Raw genomic sequence first — 18,326 nt, 5'->3', positions numbered from 1 at the left:
CTTACAAGTAAAGAAGATTTAAAAATTTGTTTAAGAAACTTTTGCAATTAGCCTTATATAGATGTTCACAACCCATTCACTGTTCTATTTGAGTGCCAGTAAGTTTCAGTGCATGCATAAAATAATTCAAATTACAAGCTCTGGATTGTAAAAATGCCTGTACTGCTTTACAGTCTGCATGTTTTGTCTCTACTATCGAATTTCAAAGCACATCTTTATCTTTCAAGTTGCCATTTTCTGTTTCTCATTAGAATTTGGGCTTTTTTTTTTTCTTTTATTTATTTTTTATTTTTTACAACTTTTCTATCACTCAGCCATTGGGGATCYGTAGCTGCTTTTGTGCTGAACCCTGTTGCCCTTCCTCAGTTAAACAGCTGAAACAAGGTCACGTGATTTGTTACTTAACAGCTGCAGTGAATCAGCTGGTTCGAGCCGGGAACGTGAAACTTAAAKCGCTCGGCTTCTTCGAGACGTCAYCGCTTGTGTTTGTTTAGTTTTCGCTGCTGCTTCGTCACTTCTTCTGTTTTCTTACATGCCAGCACAGACTAACTTGTTATTCCTAGTATGTATTCCTGGCTAATGCTTTTYGGTGAACGGAAAATAAAACATTTAAACTAGTTTTGTCTCTCACGCGGTCAGTAKGCCTWAAGATTACGGTCGCTCGTGAAACACACGCTGTTGTGTTACGACCTGTGTTGTGAGGCRGGGCTCTTTTCCGGAGAAATGAAACAAGGCTTCTAGTTTCACTTTCATTTCTCCCCGAGCTGTCTGGCTGTGAAACACAGACGGCGCACTCGATAAGGGGAGGGAGGGAAGGTGCGGGGGTATATAAACACGAAGAGGAAGCTTGGTGGTCATTGTTGGAGCTTGGTGAAGAAGTTCAAGAGAGGCACTGCACATGTAGTTTGTGGTAAAGGAAAAGGTGAGAATAATATATTTATAGCATTTATATAACAACATAAACTCGTTTATTTTTTGTTGTTTAAAGCTGCGTCAGTATGGCAGTATGGTTTTTTGTTTTTGGTTAAATGCTTGGTTAAATGTTAATGTATTTTGGAATTTGAGTGTTTTCTCTTAATACAAAGCTTGAAGCTGCTGGGCGCTGACATTTTGTTGTGTTTTGTTGTCACAAAGTGCACCATTTGTCCTTGTCCTGTTATATTCTGATGGTAATGACTACAGCAAAACCACATTTTTTTATTAATTGTTTTTAATAATTGYGCAAACTGATGCATAATTACAGTAAATCTAAGCTGAAGGATTTCCCTTTGTTTGCACACACTGTTTACAGCGGATTGGGTGTGATTCAGTCTGTGATCATGCTTTAAATTCCTCTTCTGTCTTTCCTTAACAAATCCTTTTGCTAAAGGCTTAATCATTAAGCTTTAATAGGTTTAATAGGTATCTACATCTATTAAACCAGACTTGAATGCACAGCAACATAGATGCTAGAGGTAACGTTTAAGTACACTTTCCCTCTTCTCATTTGTTGCTCYTTGGTGGCTGTTGTTGTTTTGCCATCTCAGAAGTTTCGCTCTGCCTGTCTTCAAGGTTTCCATATGCAAATCTGGATAGGCTGGTTTAATAAACCCCTTTTCCAACTTCACTGGGTTCTTTTACGAGAAAACGAGACATAACCCTTCCTGTTGAGATAGCAATCTCTTAACATCCTGTTATTGTATTCACGTAATTCAGTTTTAATGTAGATGCATTGTACAGTAGTTTAAATAATCTTGTTTTGACATGACCCTTAACGTTATTATTTTTTTTATATAATATTGTCCTCAGTGAATCTTCTCTTCATGGTTCAGAGATTAACTTAATTGCACAAGTATTTAGTCATTTTAAACAATAATTCTCACTTCTGTTTAACCTMGTTTAATTGGTAATCATACTCAGTTATGTATTTTATTTACTGTGAATGTATGAAAATCTTGTGTTGTACCTGACATCTTAAGTTTTTAAAAGGTTTTAATTGATCAATAACTGTTTTGTTAAGTTTTTATGCGCTTTTTTGAAGAATGGCATTAGATAAGTTTGGAAATGGCAAAATTCAAAATAACTTCCTCAGTCTGATGAAATTACACGTTGTGTAGCGTGGATGATTTGTTCCTATTTGGGGTTTTTTCTTTTCTTTCTTTTTCGCGACATTTTAAAAGTTAACTCTAATTTCGCATTACAATCGAATGGGAAATGTATCAAAACTATAGCACTAAAAATTAGGTGCTATTTTTTTTTCATCCTAAAGTACGCAAGTGTTGTGGGGTCKTTTTGGTGATGGCTTATGAGTAACATTCATATTAGGCAAAATCAATATAAATAATATTGTTACTGCTAAAATCAGTTAATATATATTTATAATCAGTCATCAAGTAATTAATTATTCCTACTTCAAAATACTGCAACAATTTTAACAACTTGACTGAAACGGTACAGGCAGAAGCTCAAGACAAATTAAGCTAAAATACCCCTTCATAAATATATTTTAAAAATCCCAAAACATATCACAGAAACACAAATGGAAACAAAAGGACAGAAAACACACCAAAACCAAATCAGATRCGAAAAAATTTGAAGTATTTTGTCCTTATAACCATCAAATACTTTCTTTCTAATCAATATTTAGAAAACMCATAATGAGCTATACGTTTGTAAGTCCGTTCCAGAAGTTAATTCCGACGACAACAAAAGAGCTTCTTTTTATCTCTTCATTCAATCATTTTCAAGTATAATTTGTTAAATTACTGTCAAACTATTGTTCAGCATTAATTCACTGATGTCTTTTTCCCTTTGTAGCAAGATGGAGGATGTTTTGAAAAACGTCGTTGCTTTGGCGTACCTACACAAGAATGGGATACCACTGACTAGATTGTCCAATCTCTACAGCCAGAAATACCGCACTAACCTAGTTGTACGCGACTTAAACTTTACCTCCATTTTGAGCATGGTTTCCACTCTAGAAGACCTGGTGGTGGAGGGCGATGTGATGTTTCACAAGGAACATCGCCGTCAAAACAAAGATGCTGCTGAAGCTAAAGCACAAAGGAAAATGACTACAGATGTTCTGCAAAATGTAGTTGACTTGATAAAAGAAAATCCTAAAGGGATTCGCCTGAAGACCTTGGCAACAGTATACAAGCAGGTATACCAACACGACTTGATCGTATCGTCTATGGGTTTCAAAACGGCGTCAGATCTTGTTGGGTCTCTGAAAGACGATCTAGTTGTCAACGGGAAAAAGGTTTTTCATAAGATTTACGTCTCGGAAAGTCAACCCGTAGCGAGAGCATCAACAAGAATAAAAGAAGACAGCCGACCTACAACACCGCGGACACCAGATTCTCTCAAGGAGAGGAGCAGCAGWAACCCAACAACTCAAGTACCTGCGTTCCAGTGTGATTACAGCTCKCCCAGTGCGTCTGTCCCTCAGTCAGCGATGAAYTTTCTTGGCTCACCTTTGGTGACCTCTACCTCATCGTCATCAACCCATTACATCTCAGGCAACCCACCTGTTGCTGCATCCCAGCCAGTTACGCAGCTGACCCAAGACCAGCTGTACCAGAGAGTGTTGCAGGTGAGTTTTGTCATCAAACCTCTAATGTCACGACTTTTATTCATGAGATAATCAACGACTCGAGTCTAAACTGAGTGAGTTTGAGAATGGAATAAACAAAGCAATTAAGTGCAATTGATTGGCTGGTGATCAACAGAAGACTTGTTCTTTACACAGAACCCATGTATACATTGATTAAAATATTGTATTAATGTAGCAAATTTTAGGTTTTGCACTCCATTTACTGTCCGTTTTACTGAAAAGGTTTTGTAAAATCACCTTGAAGCATCCATCCATCCATCCATCCATTTTCTTTACACCCTTGTCCCTTAGTGGGGTCGGGAGGGTTGCTGGTGCCTATCTCCAGCTAACGTTTCGGGCAAGAGGCGGGGTACACCCTGGACAGGTCGCCAGTCTGTTGCAGGGCCACCTTGAAGCATTTCAGGCCAAATAGGTTTCAGAACTACCTGTTATGTAAGAGATTACAGGAACTTTGAACTCTTCGTTGGATACTTCCTCATTGCAGATTTAGCAAACACTGTGGAGACAGATATTAAAGTTTACTGATGGGAACAATTGATTATTTATATATATAGAGTACATCTACTGCACTTCAAGTAAACATTGAAGAAAAATTGAAGCATTTCTGTCTTAACTTGGCCTTGTAATTTGGATGGTTTGCTATGCCTGGTGGTTGTGGCGCTCGGCAGTCATTCATCCAGCGTCCCATCGTGTTTTTGAGTTAGAAAATGCTTAAAGTTGACAGGAAATGTCAAAATATCTCTTAATAATTATGTGTTATTGGAAGATTAATATCTGAACACCAACTATAAAGTCTTAAAAAATGCAAACATTTAAATAAATAAATAAGCAATGTTAAGCCTGGTTGGAGCACAGGTAAAGCCTGGTGGCTTATAATATACTGATCTATTTAAAGTTTCCAGTTGACTTCACCAGATTTTTACTTAAAATCCTTTCATATCTTGAGTTTACAATAGCTCACACTTTCTAACAAGGATCACAAACCTTTAAAAGAGGATGGAGCCACAGAATTACAGACATAGCCTCAATTCACAGAGCTCAAGCTCTTTTAAACTGGAAATGTGGCATTATTTGTCTAACTGTATATATTGGTAACTGCAGCTACGTTTTCGTAGTCATGCCCTGCTATTGTTGAATGGGATGTTTTTATGTATTTCCCAATTTAAAGAGTTAGAGGAACAGGCTTTTACGTTATGTCATTTTTAAACCTTTRGGAAACAGGAATCTGTGAACTGGTATTTGAAAGAATCTAAACATGGATTAAAATGTAAAGTATACATGAAATTAAATGCTTGTGTTACATTTGTTTGGTAGGAARTGGCCCTTCCTACCAAACAAGGAGGGGCCTTTTTTTCAAAGCCGACTTTGAAAAAATTTTCAAAGTCGGCTTTATTGTTATTTCTTAACATGTACCAGACAAAAAAGCAATCAAAATTATGATTCTCACTCTCACTGTGACATTCCTGACACTAAATAAGAGTAAAGTGCACAACAATAAAAAGACCTACCGTCACACTAACTAATGACGATAAGAAAAATGCACAGTGGTGAGAGCTAGATTAACTCAACTAAATTAACTAATTAATTGCATAAATTGGTTAAAATGAAGATGGGAAATAAAATGTCAGACATTCACAGTGTAAAACTCAAAGATAACAGCAAAATTGAAATRGTGCAAGACATTCAGAAAGTGTAGCAGCAAAAGATTTTTATATTAATGCAAAGACAGTATTTGCGTTACCATAAGTGCTTAAAAACAAATATTTCTTAACATTGGAGAAGAAATTACAAGGATCGCTTCAAAGATGGGACTTTTCAAAAAATGTTCTGTATTGGATTATGTTCCTACAATGAAAGAAGTTAATGTAAGACTTTATAAAAAAAAAACATAGCGTGCTGATAAGAATAGGGGGCGCTGCATCTGTATTTGAAACCTGATCATCAAGTCCACCAAYGTGTTTCAGGTAACAAAGACTCATCGATTGACAGCGCCAACAATGGAGCAGCTGCAAACCTACTATTCTCAGATGTTCAGCGAAACGTTTCCACTCAGGCAGTACATGTCCCTGTACGACAACTTGGAAGCAAAGAAGCAGCCGAGTCAAACCGAGTCAGCAGCAAATCCCCAGACAAACGCATGGCAGAGAACCGAAGGTAGCTTTCACTTTTAATTCCCACCATCCYTTCTTTGTTTACAACTTTATAAAAATGTGTTTTTACATAATTTTTTGCAGCAACACAAAACCACACGAAGGCTGCCGAAGTAGAGATGCCACCTGCAGAGGGAGCCGCCCTGCTGACCGCTAGTGATTTCCCGGTGCTGGGGGCGAGTGTGGCGGTGGCCAAAGAGAAGAAAGGCAAAGCAAAAGAAGCCAACCAGAAAGAGGCCAGTGCGCCAGTGTTCAGAGAAAGGCTTTATGCCCAGSAGAGGGAGATCCACGGCGGCAACATGCGGGCCTTGGAGGCCATGGAGGACAATGATGAGGATGCAAAGTTGAGAAGGAGGAAGAGGGCCATGGATCCGGAAACAATCAACAGTGTGACAGAGAGCGTTGTRCGAGAAATCGCCTCCGAGGGGGAGCTGGTCACTAAAGAAAAGGTGAAATGGAGGAAAGARTAAAGCTTACAGTTTTTCTGTTTTCGACCAAATCATTTGAGAGCATAAATGTTGATTGGGTTTGACTATATGTTGAGATTTAGTTCAGTTATTTAAAGCTGACACTGTGGCTACAGTTAGACTAATGTATGCAATTATTGACAAGCCATGTATGRTCTAGTTTTCTTAAAGGGGCAGTATTATGTAAAATCAACTTTTTTAGCTTTAACTGATGTTATAATTTTATTCCCTCATCAAAAACATTCCTGAATGTTGCTTTGATTCTTTTATGTGTGTTTGAGAAATACTTTGATCTTCTGTGGCAACCATTTGGGTTTGTAACACKGATTCCATGCGCAGCTCCTAAGCCAAGCCTCCGCATTACAGAACACCCTTCTCCTGCAACCCTTTAAACTAGCAGCAGTGAGCTATCTCTGCAAAATCAGATTTTTTTTAAGTTATGTTTTATACATACAACATTTTTATAACRGAAGGTAAATCAGTTATGTGATTGTGCAATATGGTTGGAAAACAAACAATATTGTCCCTTTAAAAATAAAAAAGCTGCTCGTAACGACGCTCATGCAGGACCATTTGCTGTTTTTTTTCTACTCTCAACATCTCCTTCTAGGTGATATCCCGGGTTTGCATAATGTTTCCTTCCTTGGACCCAGGAATGCTGAAACCTTGGACTATTCCAGCTCTCAAAAACCTTCAGTACCTCATCAGAGAGGTTAACATGTTCATAGAGGTGGGTACATGCACGTTTGGCATAAACTCTTTCATATTTGAGTGCTGTGCTGAGAAGAGCTTTGCCCTGTATGTAAGGCTACAGAGGCGGTGACGTCCATCTGCACCCTGTACGAGCTCGGCCAGTCGCTGGCYGGTCTGAAGGCCAAGAAGCGCTTCGAAGAGCTCAACCTGGGGCCGCTGTGCAAGCTCCCCCTCGTTCATCGCATGTTCAAGATCGACGGCAACACAAAAGACGAYGACATCCCTGAAATTGAGACCGTAGACATCTTAAAGGTGCCGCTCAAAAACATCAGAGTTAAAGCGGATGATGTTGACCTGCAAATCAACATTCCAAAGAGCRACGACTAAAAATGTGAAAATATGTACATTTAATGTTGTTTTGTTTTTGTCTGTTTGTTTTTGCAGCATATTAATGTTTTCAGGAGGAAGCATTCAAAGCAAAGGTTGGACCTGGCAGAGTTTATGAAGCATCTGTCTGATCATTACAACTGTGATTCTCCCTACGAGCTRGGGATCAGGATTCCCAGCTTCGGTCTACCGATTTCAGTAAGACACTCGACATGCTGCAGTCATGATTACTCACTGATTGGTTAATTCCTGTCCTCAGCCAATGGGATTCTAATCATACACCTATGTGATTGAAACTCTCTTTATTCGTTTAGAGTGAATGTCTATGTATAATTAGCCAGTTTCCTKAGAAAAACATTTGGAAATTATTGCTAAATTTTATCCAATGAAACAGTGGTTCCCAAAGTTTTTGTCATGGGATCCCCCRGTGGTTTTCCAAACATTTTCTGGGCTCCCCTAYGGATTACAGTAGGGAGAGTTAGACTCAGGTTGAACGATGTGTGTGACCGAGGGAGTGGTGTCATTGGGTGTAGAGAGATCCTTAGACCTGTCATACTCTTCCATCCACTCAAGCCCCCACTCCCCCCAGCACACACAGCGTTCATCATTGTGTTTTTTTTTTTTTTTTTTCATTCATCCATACTGCTTCCTGCAGTTTGGGAACCTATTCAATAAAATATTTATTTTATCAGCATTTTTTTGTGTAAGACATTTTAATATCAGTGGGATTTTCCTGGTAAAATAAAGGTCAATAATAATAATGGTAATAATATTAAATATTTCTGTCACACACAGATGAGAGGCAAGTATTAAGTTTKAGCTATTTTCTGTATAAAGTGACATAAATTGACACTTGAAATATTAATAAGGGACGTCAATTTGTATTTTTAGCAATTAATTCTTCAAATACGTTGAGAATGAAGTTGTATGTTTTTATGTTGTTTAACCTTATATGTTGGGTTGACTAGGTTCTTTATCAATACGCATTTTCTGATACTAAGTCAGCCCAATGTCTCATTAAAATCATTATCATCTCGTACTTAAAAACATAGTGGTTCAGTAAAGTAACTTCTTCATCTGCATTAAATCATCATTACATCAGTATTACATCACTCTTTACTCTGAACATCATAAAACTGAACAACTAGTGTTTCAGCTGCTCTCAGTGCAACACTTAGAACAGAACGTAAACATAACCTATTTTCTTTCAATCAATAATCAAATAATGTATCTTCATTCTGGTCATTGTGAAAGATTGTGGTTTTCTTGCACCTGACCTACGACCAGGTCTTATTTCTATTAACGCTGGTTTGCGTCTCCTCTAAAGAGCCTGATCAAGGCRAGCCGATGTGAGCAAGTCCGCATGGAACAGGCCAGGGAAATCATCCAGAAAGAGCTGGAGGAGGAGACCATGGAGCGACTGAGGAAAGTCAAGAAGAGCATCCTAGAACCGCTGCAAGGCGCCGCTTCCTTCTCCTGTACAGGAAACGCTGACCTCAGGAAGAAGTACGCCTCCATGCCAGCAGGCGACGTCGTGCTGGAGGTCCTGTCGAACGCCCAGGGAGTGTTCARCCCCAGGATGGCGAAGGTGGGTGACRGACTATGACAAATGTTCTCTATTCACAAAAGAGGTTGGAGATGTCGGCCCCTTTTTTTCCCCAGTTAGTCCTTAGCTCCGCGCTCRGAACAACAGGGTGGTAATTCTGCTAAGTCTCTCAACATGAGCCTTCAGACTGAAGCTCATTCAGAGGAAAGCCACCCATCATCTCCTAATCCTTAATGAAGTTGCAAAACTGCTGGATTTAACTTGTTCACACTGATTCGACTTTAATGGACTGAACTCGTGATGAGTTCTCTCATGCTGAGAGATTATTATTACAATTAGGGATGTGCCCTGTTTATGGTGCAGTTTGTACCTGTACATCTCTTTCAATTGAAATAACACTGGGCTTTTTCACTGACTTCACCTCATTCGTCGACCTGGTATCCATGGCTACATGCTACARGAATGTAGATGCAGACTGTAGGTCAAAGGGCAGACATCAGCTGCTGCAACAACATCACCTAATGTTGTCTCAGTCAAATATTCTCCCTTTGCAGTTTGTTTTGTGATCAGTCCAAAAACAAAGCGACCATGTTTCTGTGTTAATTCAAGAGAGAAGTGATTCCCAACACAGAGCTGTGTTTCTTTTACCAAYCCAGCACATCCAGAGCTTCTTGATGCAGGTGTCAGTCGATCGGCTGACGAGAGCTCTGTTCCAGCTGGCCATCTGTGGCGGTTCCCTGGCAGTTCCACAGGACCTGGTGCCCAAAGAAAAGACCACCAAAGCTACAGAGGAAGCTAAAGCGGTGGACAAAACTGCTCCGACCCTCCCCAGTGAAGGTTTCTAAAGAGAAAATGACACCGCTATGATATGAATGTTGTGTAGTCTTTTGACCATAAATGTTTTTCCAGCCAGAGTTGAGCACCATTGATGGATTTGTGTGGTTTGTATTTCACAGGCAAACTAAAACAGTATGTAAAAGACAACCTGGCTGCTCAAACCTCAGCCATCACTCTGGCAAACATCGCCGCTCTGGAGAAGAAGCTGGCCAAACACTTTCACATCAAAGACTTCTTCTCCTTGGAACAAGGAACCTTCCTGGAATTCCTGGTGAAACACATTCAGGTACAACTTCAACTTCCTGTGTGTGTCCTATGGCAAAATTATCATCTGAAGCTACTTGGGAAGCAGTGGTGGGAAGCAGTTAGTTGTGCCAACCCCTAAATCTTTAATCATAAACATTAGTTCCACCAAAGCTCTGTACTGCTGAGGAATCTGCTGCTGAAGTGCTAATTATAACCATTGTCTCCCCATACACACTATACCAAATTTCACACATKGTTTCAGTTTTATAGTTGTTGAGTTTTACTAACTGTTGATTTTGTCTAATTGACCAGGGTACAGTTTCAATTGTTGTTTTCTTCTGTATACCTCATTTGTTCATCTAGTAAAGTTTCTTTAAAAAAAGAGACTTTGAAAAKAGGAAACAAAACTGCTGCGTAAACAGACTTCATAATAAGAGCATGAATATAAACTTCTAGATACTTGAAGAATTTTTCAGAGCCAGTAACCAAAACTTGAACTTGGATGTTGGATTTTAGTCTTCTGAATCTTTACAAAACAACCAACTAAATTTGCGCTTCAGAGTTTATCTGAAAAAATTCATTTATGGGGAGCTAAGAGCAGTTTTGCTAACTTTGAAGTGTGTTCAAAGTTGGCAAAAAGTGAAGCACTAAATGTTTAGCAAAACTGCAAAGGCGCTAGTTGTTTTCCAAGTTAGCAAATGCACTAAACTTTTCAAAGTTATCCAAAAACGGTAAACGTCTACACATTTTCAAAGTTAGCAAAAAAGTTAAAGTGCCAGGCATTTTCAAAGTTAGCTAAGGCTTTAAACRTTTTAAAAGTTTGCCAAAAACATGGAACATGTAGCTACATGCTATATGTCAAAATAATAGCATAAACATGTAGCTACTTGAAGAATTTTTAAGAGCCGATAACCTTAGGGTTAAAGCGCAAGCTGTTTTCAAAGTTAGCAAAACTGCTAAAGCGCTGGGCATTTTCAAAGTTGGCGTAAACACTAAAGCGCTAAGCAACAAGTTAGCTCCACTCTTAGAATGTTAGCGAATTAGGGAAAGTGTCCACTATTTGGAAGTTATTACAGCCACTGACACTCTCTCATCCTGTGCGTGTTTATGTGCAGCTACTGCAGGAATCTCTAGGATCTGCTTTGTTTCTGGATACTAATGCTCAACTCACAGGCAGTGGTTTCAGACCCACCAAACAAGACGTGTTTGAATTCATTAAACAGTGCGGCAACATATCCTCCACCGATCCAGACGAAGTGAGTATCTCATCAGCATGAAAGTAGTGAAAGTACATAGCCAGTGTTCTTATCCTAATGTCTTTTTCCAGCTGGCTCACATTGAGACAGCACTGCGGTCTCACTACAAGGTCCGGGACAGTCGGGAYTTGGGCCATGGGACCCTGCAAACGCTGGCCGGCTTGGTCAAGAAGCAAAGAGAGCATTTTGGGACAGGACTGAGCTCTGTCTACTATGAGTCAGCTCTGCTGGCCAAACACAGCAAATCAAGGTTGGATTTGTTACTAGGCAGACAAAAATTCTCAATTCTGCTTCCTTCGAATTTAACGAATCTCYGAATTTTTCCYTTAAAGTGTTGAAAGTGGCTATGAGTCGGTGGGACGCCTGGGAGAGATGTCAAAGGCCCAGGCCCTGGCCAGCTTGCTATGCTGCCCTCTACTGGAGGATCTGAACATCTGGAGCCAATGGGAGCTGATCTTTAAACCCAGTTTTGGGTCCCTGAAAGATTTCATTGAAATTAATGCAGGTACAGAACCATGGCCCTTCCATTTTAATTCTGTTTAAAGGGTTACAGCAGTGATTATTTTGGTAATTGATTAATCTATCGATTATTGTGATGATTAATTAAATTTATCAGATAAAAAGAATTGGCACATTATGCAAATTTTTCATTTAAGACTTTTTTATGCAATATTAGAAATACATTAAAAGATGCAAATAAATCGATGACTGAAATCCTTTTTTATATATATATATATATATATATATATATTTTATTAGTTAAATGCAATAACAGCATCCCGTTAGTGTACAGCTGATCATTTGTAGCAAGGGACACCCCTGCAACTAGAAACATACTGTGTGTTTGTGTATTTATGAGGTTGTTGTGCATTTATGCGCTTTATATATGAGAGTGTCATAGCATATAATACAAAATAGAATACACTTCAAATTAAAGGATACGTTTTTATTATGTATGGGAAATTAAAATATTTCTTTATATTAAACTAAAGACTCATTTTTTAAAAGTGATTGCAAATATAATGTGTTGTTTTAATACTTAATCTGTAATATGATTTTTGTAAATGCAGTGTGTATTTTTTTTTGTTATCTGACTACAGTAAGACTAGCTGATGATGCTGATGCTAAGCATAAACAGAAATGTTGTTTTCTAGTGGTAGGAAGCTGATAGACGATAAATAACGATTCCTTTCACAATTGTGCGTTACTGTGTGTTGGGACGTCCCATAAAATCCCAATAAAATAAATGGAAGTTTGTGGTTATACTTTCGGGAAGTAATGGAAAAGTTATCCAAAGTTAGCTACTTGATGCGTAAATAATACAATAATATTTTGTCTTGCTGCCGCTCAGCGAATACAGGCCTGGCGGCGCTGGAGGTAACYCCGGGTTTGCTGCTGAGGATCACCACAGACACGGGCGACAAACACTTCACCAATGCCGTGGCGGAGCTCGACCCCGTCGGCACAGCCGGCCACCTCGTGTCCATGGTGACGGCCGATGGGATTGACAACGCTCCCACTGCCCTCCTGGCCAATCACATGGAGAACACTCTGGCCGCAGCTGTGGCTGAAGAAGGTAATAAGAATCATGGCAAAAAAGTGTCGGTTTTGCCTTGCGTCTGGCGTGTGAATGTTTCGTCATCAAAATAATGCGCGTTTCCTCAGATCTGTCCAAAGCGGACGAGGATGTGATGTGTTACAGCAGAGTCGCCAACTTCCTGCTGCAGTGTTTGACACGGATCCCCACGAGAACCTGCCAGGCGCTTCTGCAGCAGGTCAGCGACGACACATTGGGACACGTATTGGAGGAGTCAATGGTTGGTGTGTTTTTCTGTTGCCACTGTATAAGAAATGCTTATTTTTCTGTTTGAATGCGACTTGGTAGGTGTTCCTGGAGCCCTTCTCCCGCGTGTTGGGTCAAGCCAAATCTAAAGAAGTCCTGATCACGGTGGCGCAATCTGACCCCAAACATATGAGCTGTCTGCACCAGCTGGGCATCCTCCTGGGAATCACAGACTGGGTCAAAGACTACCAGAAGAAGCTAACCTCAATCCAGAGCCAAAACAGTAACGGTTACGTAGCGAATGGGGATCACGGCAAGGTGAGAGAGCAAAGAAAAAGTAGACGGAGATTGAAGAGATTTARAAAAAACTATTTAGAACTGATGACTTCATTCACATATTGGTTGAATAAATAAATCACAGAAACATAACTAGATAAAGTAGGCTAAGAGAACTCAACAATCAAAACATCATGCCCTTGATCTGAAGAGTAGAAACATTTGGAGCTTCCCAAGAGTGACCAGCCTACCAAAAGTCTTTCAAGACTTCCTCTGAGGCTCATCCAGGAAGTCACAGTAGAACCACAACATCTAAAGCTCTGTGGGCCTCACTTTCCTGAAACCAAAAAAACAAAATCTTGCCAAGTATTTTTGGTAATAGCTTATTACACTTGAAATGAGACAAAAAACTAACTTACAAGAAACCAGAAGGAGAAAGTCCGAACAAACCAAACATTGAGAAGTCTAGTCAAAGTCTGGATTTAAATATATTTAACATGTGGCATTACCGTAAACTTTCATTGATGAACGATTTCTTATTTGTGTTTCCTTAGCCCAATCTGACTGATTCTGACAGCAGCAGTCTGTCCGCTCTAAACACGAGTGAAGACGAGTTCCTCGAAGACGACATCACAGACAGCAGCTCAGTGTCTTCTCACCTCAACCAGACCATTCAGCAAGGTGGATGAAATAAAGTTTGCTTTTTCTTTTCAGTATTTTTGCCTTGAATCAAGGACTGAACCAGTTCTGTTTCTCATTCCTTTTTTTGTACCCCCAAATAAATTCCTCTAGTTAATGGCGACCAACCAAAGGAGTCTGAAGAAGACGATGAGGAGGAGCTGTATGAGCTGGCCTCCATTCCTAACGGAGAGACATCAAACATCAGCAGTGAGGCTGAATGCGATCAAGCAGATCTGATCGACAAGTCCGACTCAGATGAAAAGGAGGCTGATGGTTGTCAGTCGGAGGATGCATTCTRTCATCAGAAAAACATAATTGAAGACATCAGGTTTGAGTTTTTGCCTTTGCGTTCACTCAGTAAGCATCTGATGGTTCAGTAGAGCTGATTAGTCATTGTTTACGGTGCAGGAAGAGTGAGTTTGGCATTGGCGTGGAACTGAATGCGGAAGGCCAGAAGTTGATGCAGGTCCACCAGGAGCGACTGGGCCGCAGCTTGGACCGGCTGTCCACTGAACTCTACAGCAAAGACACACACTTCGTCCTAGAACTCATTCAGGTGGCCACTCACACCTTCACAACCCTGAAACGTCAACTCTAAATGTAGTCGAATCAATTGTCTTTGCAAAAATCGAAGAAATTTACTCTTTTCTTTTCTGCGTTCTTTGTCAGAATGCCGATGACAACAGTTACCCCTCCGGGGGCGGCGCCCTCCCAGCGCTCGCCTTTGTGGTCGAGAGAGATTGCGTCACCATCCTCAACAACGAGACGGGCTTCCAGGAGAGGAACGTCAGGGCCATCTGTGACGTAGGCCGCAGCACCAAGGGCAAACACAAATACGGATACATTGGTGATTATGCACACCATGGTGTTCTTGCATTTATTAAAGTGTGACTTTATCGCACAAAAAACCAACCTAGSTATAAGCCTAGCTTTATCMATCCTTATTATTACTGGTATATAAAAAAACACTATTTAAGATAAACAATGCTTGGCCTGGTGGGGCGCAAGTTAAGCCTGGTTGCCCGCCAGACTTRTAACACTGAGGTAAACCMTGCATATGRTACATATAGAGGACCACTTTCACTATTTTAACCRACAAAGGGAGGTTATTTATGGAAAGTKAGGACATTTTCCCTGTCCTYGTGTTTTTGCACTTCTGCTGCACACTACTAGCTTAAAGGTATGTTGTGAATTAGGTTTTGGTAAAAGATATCGKTAATTGTGGACAAGTAATGGTTTGGGAAAATGTCCAGGTTAGGCATATCTGCTAACTGYACTATTATAAAATGAGTGAAGGTCAATGTAATGTTCTCRGTTGGATGGAAGTACAAGAATGTGTGTTTATATGTGAATGTGTACTTGTATGTGTTRAAGTTAGCAGTACAAACTTGCTGTCTGAATGAWCTGGCTTGTGCTTCTTCATGCAGGGCAAAAAGGGATCGGCTTCAAATCTGTGTTTAAGGTCACAGATTGTCCTGAGATCCACTCYAACGGCTTCCACCTGCGCTTCGACAGGAACTGCGGCCCCATGGGATACATCCTCCCCCACTGGATCGAGGATGAGAGGCCTCTGGATGCACAGCTCAAGGACATCCATCGGCACAGGTGGGATTATGAGAAATTTACATTTTCATGCAGCTCTGTCTTATACAGCCACCAAAACCTTTTTTTTCCTGCCTTTCTTTATTAGCTGGACCACAAAAATCTGCCTCCCYTTGCGTTCTGAAAGTCACCAAACGAGGAACCTGTTCCATGACGTCCATCCCTCACTGCTGCTCTTTCTGCATCGCCTGCGCTCCATCACCATCTATAACCAGGTTAGCCATTGTTTTCATTGCAGAATGCAGTTTTTCTAAGATATTAATGCAYCCTTTTAATAAAAGTGACATTAATTTTTTTCTTTCTTTCTGTTTATCTGCAGAGCGAGAAGCGCCTTGTGACCATGACTCGCAAAGACCTGAGTCACAATGTGTTGGAGGTGGAGCACACAGAGGGCACAGAGCGCTGGCTGGTGGTGAAAACCACACTGCAGCCCAACAAGGTACACACACATAACCCCATCCAGTCATTTTGACCACTCAAAGCGTTTTACACTAGAGTCACATTCACCCATTTGCACTCACAAACGCTCACACATTTATACACCAATAYACAGATTGGTAGGCAATTTGTTAAGTGCCTTGCCCAAGGGCACATCGACATGTGGCAGGARGAAGCTGGAATCGAACCTACAACCTTCCGATCGCAAGACAACTGCTCTACACAGAGCCGCAGTCGCCTCATCTTTAGCACAAGATGTTGTGCTAAACTTCACACCTTTACACTGAGAAAATTCAATTTTCAATACTAACACCCTGTTATTTCTAAAGAAGAGCTAAAAAGYCTAGCCGATTAGCATGTGATGATATTTTTATCGTCTTCATTAGGATATAAAGTAGAAGGCAATTCAGCACCATTTAGAAAAAAAGAAAAACATTTATTTATAAATCCCTTTATATATCAAATTTAAATCTCAAAGGGTACAGTCAGCTGCCCTGGGTGAGTCTGATAGTTTTGCAGTTTTGCTCAATTGGCCTTTCTGATGAACACWAACTTTAAAAGTATTGTGTTTTTTGCTTTTCCCAAGTATAAACCAACTTTTCTAGGACAAGCACATAAAATTCCCAATGAGACTCAAGGTTTCCCCCAGAAAACCTGCTAAGCCCGGTGGTTGTGACGCTCAGCAGTCATTCATTCAGCGACCTTCTGTGTTTTTGAGTTAAAAATGTTAAAGTTGACAGGAAATTTKAAAATATCACTCGATAATTATGTGTTATTGGAAGACTAATACCTGAACACCAACTACAAAGWATTAAAAAATGCAAACATAAAAAATAAAACTTTAATAAATAAGCATGGGGGGCACAAGTAAAGCCTGGTGGTCCGCCAGGCTTATATTACACTGAGGGAAACCCTGAAACTTATTGATGTTCGTGGTTCTAACATTACAAAAACGGGGTGCGAATACTTTTGCAAAGCACTGCAGCTCAAAACATTTGATTAGCATCTTGAACGTGTCTGTACCATTTAGGAATATTTAATTCATCACAGCTCCAAGGTGCTGGAATGTCTTGAGACTTAACAAAAGAAAAGTTTAGGTTAGAWACTCTGCATTCAAGCCAGCAATGAAAAAGTTCAGTTTTTCCTTTTTTACTGACAAAAAGCTGAAGATTGAATCAAAAGAAAATGTTATTGAAGCTATGATTAATTATTTCTCTATTCCAGATCTTCTTGGGAGTAYATTGAATTCAACAATAGGTTACATTTTCAGTATTATTGTTACATCCTYGCCTATTTTCTTTCAGTCATTTACAAAATTGAACCTCTGCAGTTCAATTTTGGATTGCAACATGGATTGCTTCTATGTACAAGAAGCAACAAAGTTAAACAAAGAAATGTTAAGCAATCCAGTTTTTAGCGCCACCATTGTTTACTTGGCATTCACCTTGAAGCAGTCAGTCAGTCTGTCAGTCTGTGGGCTGTTCTGACTCAGACGTATCTCCCCCTCAGATAAAAGAAGACGTAGAGTCGACCGAACTTGCTCTGGCTTTCCAGCTGGGCGGCAGTGAGACGGAGAGTGACATCGTTTGCCAGCCACAAAAGCAGCCCGTGTTTGCCTACCTGCCTCTTCGCAGTTTCGGCTTTCGTTTCATCATCCAAGGTGAGAACTGAGGATTCAAAAAGGATAATTTGTTGAAGAAACAGACCGTGGTTTGATGTAATTGCGTACTCTTCTTTAGGCGATTTCGACATCCCTTCTTCTCGGGAGGATGTTGACAGGGACAGCTCCTGGAACCAGTGGCTTCGATCAGAAATACCACAGCTCTTCCTCAAGGCCATGGATGTCTTCACTGTAAGGCACAACCTAACTTTAGAAATACATTTTTTTCTCCAAATAGTAATTTAATGGTTTTAAAGGTCAACAAGTGGAGAAAACATCATGAAATYGTAAAATAAAAATTTATCATCGATGTACAAACACACGGTTTGTTTCAGACTCACCCAGAGTACCAAGGRCTGAAAGGCCTCTGCCAGTTCCTGCACTTCATCCCGCTGCCTGATGAGGTGCTGGACTTCTTCAAGCCTGTTGCCGGGCAGATTATTCAGCTGCTAAAGGGCAAGGCCTTCCTGCCAACTCTTAGCTCAGGTATTGCTCTCAGCAAGCCCTTTGTAGAAAATAAACCTACAATATGGCGTCGTGTAACTGTGAGGTTTCTCCCTGCCTCTCTGAGGTGGTAAGGTCGTGTACAAGCAGCCGTCGCAGGTCGCTGTCTGTCAGGACGTCGTGATCCGGGACGTGATCAGCGGCGACGAGCTGGAAAAGCACCTGTCTCTGTCCTATCTCCATCCGGGCCTGAGCCCGACGCCTC

At 40.4% G+C, this 18,326-nt stretch overlaps 1 protein-coding gene across 1 annotated transcript in view; it reads left to right on the top strand.

Annotated features, from left to right (window-relative positions):
* Nucleotides 1–356: 356 nt before the first annotated feature.
* The window catches only part of LOC103482098 (uncharacterized), a 37,433-nt gene continuing 19,463 nt past the window's right edge, over nt 357–18,326 (top strand). The window contains exons 1-27 of the mRNA XM_008438026.2: nt 357–922; nt 2,797–3,574; nt 5,560–5,749; nt 5,830–6,194; nt 6,823–6,942; nt 7,020–7,217; nt 7,350–7,490; nt 8,620–8,880; nt 9,495–9,675; nt 9,795–9,961; nt 11,037–11,177; nt 11,249–11,427; nt 11,510–11,682; nt 12,529–12,753; nt 12,843–12,952; nt 13,063–13,278; nt 13,791–13,917; nt 14,029–14,245; nt 14,326–14,473; nt 14,587–14,764; nt 15,345–15,522; nt 15,608–15,734; nt 15,839–15,958; nt 17,467–17,617; nt 17,697–17,809; nt 17,953–18,103; nt 18,189–18,321. Coding sequence (XP_008436248.1) covers nt 2,801–3,574; nt 5,560–5,749; nt 5,830–6,194; nt 6,823–6,942; nt 7,020–7,217; nt 7,350–7,490; nt 8,620–8,880; nt 9,495–9,675; nt 9,795–9,961; nt 11,037–11,177; nt 11,249–11,427; nt 11,510–11,682; nt 12,529–12,753; nt 12,843–12,952; nt 13,063–13,278; nt 13,791–13,917; nt 14,029–14,245; nt 14,326–14,473; nt 14,587–14,764; nt 15,345–15,522; nt 15,608–15,734; nt 15,839–15,958; nt 17,467–17,617; nt 17,697–17,809; nt 17,953–18,103; nt 18,189–18,321 — 5,084 coding nt within the window. The 5' untranslated portion in view covers nt 357–922; nt 2,797–2,800. The remainder of the gene's footprint in view (nt 923–2,796; nt 3,575–5,559; nt 5,750–5,829; nt 6,195–6,822; nt 6,943–7,019; nt 7,218–7,349; nt 7,491–8,619; nt 8,881–9,494; nt 9,676–9,794; nt 9,962–11,036; nt 11,178–11,248; nt 11,428–11,509; nt 11,683–12,528; nt 12,754–12,842; nt 12,953–13,062; nt 13,279–13,790; nt 13,918–14,028; nt 14,246–14,325; nt 14,474–14,586; nt 14,765–15,344; nt 15,523–15,607; nt 15,735–15,838; nt 15,959–17,466; nt 17,618–17,696; nt 17,810–17,952; nt 18,104–18,188; nt 18,322–18,326) is intronic.

The sequence above is a fragment of the Poecilia reticulata genome, linkage group LG19 (genome assembly GCF_000633615.1).
Source record: "Poecilia reticulata strain Guanapo linkage group LG19, Guppy_female_1.0+MT, whole genome shotgun sequence".
Classification (NCBI taxonomy): domain Eukaryota; kingdom Metazoa; phylum Chordata; class Actinopteri; order Cyprinodontiformes; family Poeciliidae; genus Poecilia; species Poecilia reticulata.
Note: the sequence above shows the minus strand (reverse complement) of the source record. Positions and strands in the feature narration are given on the sequence as shown.